Here is an 8,088-nt window from a genome sequence, read left to right on the forward strand (position 1 = left end):
TATATATATCTTGCTTAAAGGGAGAGAATATATTTTAAGCGGTCGTTATGAGAAGCAGTGAGTAATAGGGAGTCGGTATCTTAGCTGCAACAGAAAACTGTTGGAACAACCTCAGTCTGAAGAAACAGATTAGTTCTCATCAGAGTTAAGCTAAAGCCGCTCTGTGTGCATACATAAATATGTGCTACATCGTTCTAAGTGTGAGAACATGAAGTGAATTTGCGCAACTTTCGCACTTGCGGACATTGTGAAGGTAAGTGATACACAACAACAGCAGTATGAACCTGAACCAACAGATGGATGTCCAAAATCGAGTGAAAACCCTTCAGATTTGAATTCAGAAGATCAGGCCTAAGTAAAATTTTTCACTTACCGTTTCTTCTCCAACAAATCCAGTTTGCCACGAGATCTGTCAACTTTAGGTAACATACAGGCTGAACAACCTTTCTACAGAACCTCGCTTGGAAAAAGTTCAAGGCATCTCTTGAAGTTGGAGGGTTACAGCCCTGCTGATCTTTCATTTATTGGATGGTGTGATTTGCTTCTTGGCTGCACCAGTTAGACAGCAGCAGCCTTTTTTTTTTTTTTATTGGCTCCCATCTCCAAGTCAGTTTGCAGAAGCTGATATCTCAGTGGCACTGATGGTTACATAACCATGAGATAAATTAACAGCAGGGTGCTGGCGGGATTTCACAGATTGATTGTTTATGCTCATCATACTGTGTCGTGTCGTTATCTGATTTCTAAATACCCACTGCCTCACCTGTCAGTAGAGGAGATAGAAGGAGGCTCCTGGCCCAGTCAGAGTCAGGTGAATGTGGGGTCACAGCCATTTTGCCGTCAGAATGAGGAGACTGATGAAGACTAGTGTCATGAAGATGGATCAGATTTAAACACACGCGCACAAACACGCACATGGTGTTGCTTACGCACTTGATCACAAATGTTTTGCACATATTCATGCTCAATTTTTCTTCTCTGTTTACATGACTTAAACCTATGCTTGAATATGAACTACCTCTGTTTTTTTTTTGTTTTTTTTACTTCATTCTCTCTCTTTTTCTTTATTGTACACACACACGTGCGCGCAGGCACATGCACGCACCCACGCAGACTCGTACACAGTGTTAGACTGACAGTAACAGGTTGTCGGCAGGGTGAGGGGTGATGTGACTAATGTCCAGCTCATTTATCTGCAGCCTGTGATGTGAGTCTCACTGGGGTTGAGTCCACATGCTAAAGTTTCTCAAACAAACACGCTTTGTGTTGCATAAACATCGGCGTGGCAGAAGTGATCATATTTTTACCACAGCCAGTGCAGAAGCATCCAGGGAAACCTGTCGTCTATTACCCAAAATGTATCATCAGTTTATGCCGTTCTTAAACATAAGGTTGGTAGCATTTATAGAACCCAAATTTCAAATAGGCCACAAGAGAATTATTCGGTCAGTCGTTACTGAGGAAGGAAATCTTTGCAAGCTACAAATATCTTCTCAAGTTTAATTGAGTCTAACTTTTATATATGTAATAATAGAGAACTCTTGAGAGTTTAAATGTAACCATTTGAACATGCTTGGTCTAATAAAGTTTAATTTTTCCCTATTTTATTTTGTGGTAATTGCCTTCTTTACAGGGCCTTGCACAAGAATGCATACCACTTTATTTTTTTACAGTCTTTAAAACCATTTAATAGGTTTCAATGGGTTGATCCTCCGCCTTTATAGCTTCTGGAATAGTGGATATTAGCGATTGGGCAAAATTGAAAACTACAACAGAGTCTACGCCTCCAGGAAGCGATTGTTTTTCGATAGCCGAGACCCCAGACCCTCTGTACGAAGCAAAGTGTGGTACAAGGGCCTTTTACCAGGCTAGGTCAATATCGAAATGAATTATTAGTTTACCTCTGTTCTTTGTCTGAAGCAGTGACAGTGACAAGAGCAGTCTAATGTGCTAGTAAAGGTAATTAGAATCCATTTCTTCAATTTATCTGTGAAAGATAAAGTTTGCATAAAAGCTATCATAGCTTGTTAGCATAGTTAGCGCATTACAACGGGTGGAAAAGGGAACATGAGATTAAAATATCTACCAAAAGTAAGATCAGTTTAGTGTAAAATAAAACACAAGAAATGGCCCAGTTAAGACAGATTATGGCATTTTTTCCAGTTAATTATAGATCTTTTCCCATCTAATTATAGATCTGTAACACAACTTGCTGAGGACAAGAAGTTAGATAAATGCCTTTCCACTACATGTAAAGTGGAGTTGCTTATAATCTGCATGTTGATTTTTGCCAAATGACAACCATTTTGTTTCCGAACACGTATTTGTTTTGGTACTGGAGTTACTAAGGCTATTGCTGTAAATTAGCTTTGAAAAGCAGAGGGCTTGCAGTAGATTTATTTTTATTTTTTTTTCTAACTGAAAACTTACAAGATAAAAAGCCATCTGCTGATCTATGCCCATTTGATTTAACTTCTCGGTAAAGTGCATCCCAGCAGACTGAATCGTTCTTTTGAGTTATTCGGATACATGCTGTTATTGACGTATATGTTCAGAGTGGTCACACAGAGAAACACACAGTAATTTATCTTGACACACAGATGGCCCCTGCTCTGACCACAAATGTAGTGTAACCTCTGCTCCCTGCGGTGTGGGCATGACTCAGGCTGCCAGTAAAAACGAGGGATGCTTCATGGCTCAACAATTCGCTAGCTAAATGGAAAGGTTTTGCTGTGTGACCTGAAACTCTCTCCCCTGTGCCTCTTTTTTTCCATTCTTTCTATATCTCATTTGCTCTTTTTTTTTTTTACCGTTTTGTCCTCTCCTGATTTTGCTGTCAAAGTAAAAGTCAGATCTTTTGAGTCCTATTGCCTTATCTTACGATTCTGAATGAGTACTAAGTGGAAGCACAGGGTCACTGAACACCTACGATTAGCAATGCGTTTCTTTTTATTTTTGCACGTTATGTAGTGATGCAACTCTAGTTTAACAAGAAGAGTTACCTTTATACGACTGTACATGTTTTTCAGCAATGGAGAGATTTACAGGGTTAACTTTTACCTACCTTTGTACAGATTGATACGGGAGCTTATTTCAAATTGATGGATTTAATACGTTTTAAAAAAAAACAAATCCTGTTCAGATTTTTTTAAGAAGATGAGAATCACATGTTCTCATGCGTTTCTTGTCCAAAGTTTCATAGTGGGGATAGTGTTCTCATTTTTGAGATGTAGGCAATTCTTTATTTTCATCTGGTCAACGCATATCCTTTCAAATGTCTGCTGTGTCACCTGCATGACTTGTGGCAGACTTTACATAAGACTACTTAAAGATCTCTTGCAGCAATGGCTTTCTTCCTCCCACTCGCCCATAAAATTAATATTTGTGGAGTGCATATCTAATAGTTGCCAACAGATTTTCCCACCTGAGCTTTGGATCTCTGCTGTTTCTCAAGAGTCACCATGGACCTCTTGGCTTCCTCGCTGAGTAATTAAATCCTTGCCTGGATGACAGCCATGTCTTAGTAACTTTGCAGTCGTGCCATACTCTTCTGTTCAGATTACGGACTGAACAGTTCTAAAAGTACTCTTAAAAACCAAACCCTACATTTTACATAGCTTTCTCCTTGACATGTTTGCTGTTGTCAGCATTTTCTGGTGTATTTTGGACTTTGGCAGTTTGTTTACTCGATTTCCATTTAGTCTTTCTACCTGTCAAAAACAGCAATTTGCACAGTAGCTGTTATATATGTTCATTTGTTCTAACTTTACATTTCTGTATAATTTTGTGGCACTTTGTGAAAATGATGCTTGCGATGTATGTACAGTTATTTTTTCCTCTGATCAGTTTGCTCTATGCCATGGACAGGTTGCGTCTGCCCAATGACTGCTGGAGACAGCCGTTAGCCCCCTGCAATCCTACCAGGATCAGTGGGTATAGACGGTGAATGGTTGCATTGATGGATGGTTAGCTCAACCATTAATAAATAAATATTCCCCTCCATAGCTTTTTCTCTCCTGTAACAAAATGTGGGATCCCCCACTTGGGATTATACCTCAGCTCATGATTAAAAGCCTTTTGTGTTGTATGGTTCAGTGAGTTTGGTTGATTATCCAAAATCTGGTTTGGTGAAAAGGGTTTTAAGGGGGGCTTAGAGTCATTACTTCACAGGGAAAAGGCATATAGAGATAAAAACTCGCAGTCAAATAAAAAGGCACCGTTGCCCTACCATAGGTTCTGTTGAGAGACAGTTTTAGTCCATGCCTGTGAAATATGGTCTTGAAATTCCATACTGTGTTTCCTCAACATCAGAAAACCTCGGGAGGTGTGAGCGCTTGCATAAAACCAATATCGGATCCAGTTGTTCTCTCACCTTGAAGCTTCAGAAAGTCCAACCAGGTGGTTTCAGCCACACATATACAGCCATAAAAAGAGAGAGGGAGAGAGAGAGAGAGATTTTTCAAATTTGATGGGACAGCCAGGGATTGGGGTTAGAGTGAAGGGGTTACGGTTAACTTTCCTTTAAAGGGTGTCAAAAAGGGAACTAAATTGGGTGTCAGAAAGCAGTAAGAAGCTGAAATAAGTCAGGGTCTCCAGCTCCCAGGTGGGTGGGTGCTTGCTTTATACTTTTCAGACAATGTCCCTTTAAAAAGCCCTGCGTCTGGAAAGCCCATTAGACGTGCATATAAAATTTCCCTCCCGTGATTAATAGATGATGAGGACGGGTTGGTCGAAGGGTACCAACATGTGGACGGCTTGGGGCTCCTCCTCCTGCGGGCTCACGTTTCACTCCATAAACTTGCCACTCTTTCCCACCTATGTGTTTAAAAAGGAGGAGGAGGAGGTCTCGCTTGTCAAGAACTCCTCAGAAGAGTTGTGAAAACAACCAGCCGAAGGAGGGAGTCACACAGTTGCAGATGCAGCTCCCACGCTGAGCCACGAGACAGTCAGATTCTTCAGGGAGAGGAGTGTGAGAGAGTGTGTGTGAGCAGAAACGCCGGAGGACGTCACTTACACTCCCACAGAGAGAGCGCTGTCACTGGAAGGTGTCTATCCTCACGCTTTCTGAGCTGTGGAAAACTCAGCAGCCCACTGACAGGAGCCAGCCTTCTGCAGCAGATGAAATGAGAGCTTCGATAAGTTACATGTAGTCAAAAGTGGCAAAGATAAAGGTTTCCAGAAGTACTGTGCATTTAAAGGAGGCTTTAAACTCAAGAAGATTGCTCCAAATTGAGAGGAACTCTTTCGCATCACCATGGATCAGCCAGCGAGCAGCTGCATGCGGAGCGCCCATCCTAGCAGCCCCATCTGGGGGTGCATGAGGAACCCCCACTCCGGGGTCCCAGGAACCAATCTGCAGTCTCCGTACCAGCAAAGCCCATTCTCTCTGCACCAAAAACCCGAGTTCCTAGCTTACACGGACTTCTCCACCTCCTGCCTGGTGCCGAGCGCACCCCATGCGGCCTACCCACGGGACGACAGACTCTATCAAGATAGCCACGGTGGTTACCCGAGAGCTGACTGGCAGTTCAACCCCTGCGAGACCCGGTCGAGGTCAACTGACGCCTGCCCACCCATTTCGGCCACGGTAGTGGGCACTGGAGGTGGTGGAGGTTCTGAGCTGGAGAACGTGGGGGCCGAAAGGGTGCCGGGCAGCGTCCCACCAGGGTGTCTGGATGGAGAATACTCACCCCAGAGCGTAGCATCAGCTGACTCGGACAAGAAGTGCTCCAATAAAAGAAAGAGAGATGTCGCAGGTGAGTCTGAGTTTGCTGTGACGATGTTGAGGCAAGGCAAGTTTGTTGCACATTGCACTATTCATACACAAGGTCATTTGATTGCTTTATGGGAAAATATACATTAGTGGAATTAACGTTAAACACAAAGATTTTTTTTTACTGCACAATCATAAAATGCTATAAAGCAAACAGAGGGGGATTTAAAAGGAAATATATAAAATCAATGTGAACAGTCAACCATCCAGTCAATATCTACTTTCTCACTAGAAATCGGAACATATAGGAAATTTTGAATATCTAACAAAAAGTGGTCCTATCTTTCTTATTCTGGTGTATATGATGATGATGGACAAAGGAAGAAAATAACAGGGAAGGTTTTAGTTTTTACCATCTCTGTCAAATAATCCTAATTTCCTCCAATGAAAAATTGATTCATATGATTCTAGATAAATATCTATAAACACAGCTTATAAACCAATGGTCAGGCCACATTTAAGCTTTTTGAATTCCCGTGCCAAGGTCAAGAATTTCTTCCTTGACCTGTATCGGACCTGGCAAAAACAAGCATTCCTGCTATTTCCTTGCCAAAGTGGGCTTACTGCAGCAGCACTCTCTGCAGACCGCTGTGTGAAAGGTGAGTAGGTGACAAGACCTCAGTGTTGGAGACGCTATTCAAGCTGCAGTTGCATCCTCTTATTGTCCAAGAGCTTACAACGAACCAGCTTTCATACGACTGGTTCTTTATGTCTTATATCCATGGGAAACGAAGCATTGTTTATAACCAATTCATCCACATTAAAAAGTAGCGCAAAACACGATACTGGGTGCTAGAGGGTAAACATTTCACCCTATCTGGTGCTTCAAATTTTATTTACTGCAGGTGACAAAATAAATGAATAAGTCTTGCCACCGTTGGATGAAAATTAGACTCTTAAAATAGTTTTTCCATTTCACCGTAAAATATTATGGCTCCTTACAGAGCATACTTTACTTGAAGATAGGTGAAGTATTTACCTTTGAAACCAGAAGCAGTAGTAATGCTGTTGGATTTTAATGCCATTTACTCATCATATCTGATTTCACACATGCTAATAGGAGGTTGAAGTAACCGATAGGCGTGACGGACAAATTCCCAAAAGCATCAGGTGTAACTTTAGCAGCAAAAAACCAACAGGCCAAAGGAAACGTTTATTTAAACTGAATCTAAATGTGTGAAATTGCCCGTTCTCCAGTTTTCACTCTGGCAAAAATCAAACTTTGACCACTGCTGTACATTCAAGTACCTAATTGTTGATGGTCTCACAATTTTGATTATTAGCAGGCATTTCCAGTTTTATTTGATATAAAACTGGAAATTAAAACTTAAAAAAAAAGTTTTAATGACTGTTTTTAAGTTTAATCCTTTTAGAAAAGCCATATGATTACAGAATGGTTAGATTTGTTTCTTATGTCTGCTTCGTATAAATGGCATGTTCTCCTGTCTTTCCCATTTTTGGCTTTCAACAGCGGCTAAGAAAAATTACATGCTGAAAGCCTATAGAAACAAGGAAAAAAATATATACCAACTCGCGTGAATAAAAAATGCTTCAGTTTGATTCATATTATAGGATTTTTTAGCTGCAGCTGTAATTGTAGACCCACTAGTATTTTAATGTTATTTTCCTCCTGCTGAACAAACTCAAATAATTTTTTTCTCCTAAGAATTAGCCCTTTTTTTAGCCTTTGAATTTTCTGATTTTTTTTCAAACACAAATGCATGTCTGTGTTTTGCTGTACATATATCCCAGGAAATGCAAAGTCTTGGATTGTGAATTAAAAGTTTGTTGACACCCACCAATGTAAAAAAGTATGAAATCAGCTAATTTAGATAAATTAATAGATGTATTAAAGGCATTTAGGCTTCTTGATTTGTTTAATCAAAACACAATAGACCACATATGACCAGAAAGACCAGATTTGTTGAGACATGTGCCTTATATAACTGTATTCCTTGTTTAGTTTGAAGAGTTGGAATTTATGTGTCAGAAATTATTTATACCCAAGAAAAAAGGAGGATTGGATAGGCAATAAGAAAAGAATCATAGGGGCTTTTGTCCACTTAAAACATTTTTCAGTTAAAATGACATTTTAACTGAAAAATTGTAATTTTTTTCAGTTTTTTCAGAAAAATGAAAAAATGAAAACAAGGGGTGTCTGGTGGTGACAACGGTTTCACTTTAACAGTTTTTTCTTTTTTTACCAGTTAAGCAAATGTACTCAAACTAAATGCTTGATTTTTTTTTTAATAATGCTTAGTGTATAATTCTACTAATGCAAGACAAAAATAATGTATATGGTCAATATATATATA

The 8,088-nt window shown here is 40.0% G+C and overlaps 1 protein-coding gene across 1 annotated transcript in view; it reads left to right on the forward strand.

Annotated features, from left to right (window-relative positions):
• The first annotated feature begins 4,829 nt into the window (after nt 1-4,829).
• The window catches only part of meox1 (mesenchyme homeobox 1), a 9,329-nt gene continuing 6,070 nt past the window's right edge, over nt 4,830-8,088 (forward strand). The window contains exon 1 of the mRNA XM_007572175.2: nt 4,830-5,756. Within this exon, the coding sequence (XP_007572237.1) occupies nt 5,255-5,756 (502 nt within the window). The 5' untranslated portion in view covers nt 4,830-5,254. The remainder of the gene's footprint in view (nt 5,757-8,088) is intronic.

This window comes from Poecilia formosa, unplaced genomic scaffold, assembly GCF_000485575.1.
Source record: "Poecilia formosa unplaced genomic scaffold, Poecilia_formosa-5.1.2 Scaffold7, whole genome shotgun sequence".
NCBI classification, from domain to species: Eukaryota; Metazoa; Chordata; class Actinopteri; order Cyprinodontiformes; family Poeciliidae; genus Poecilia; species Poecilia formosa.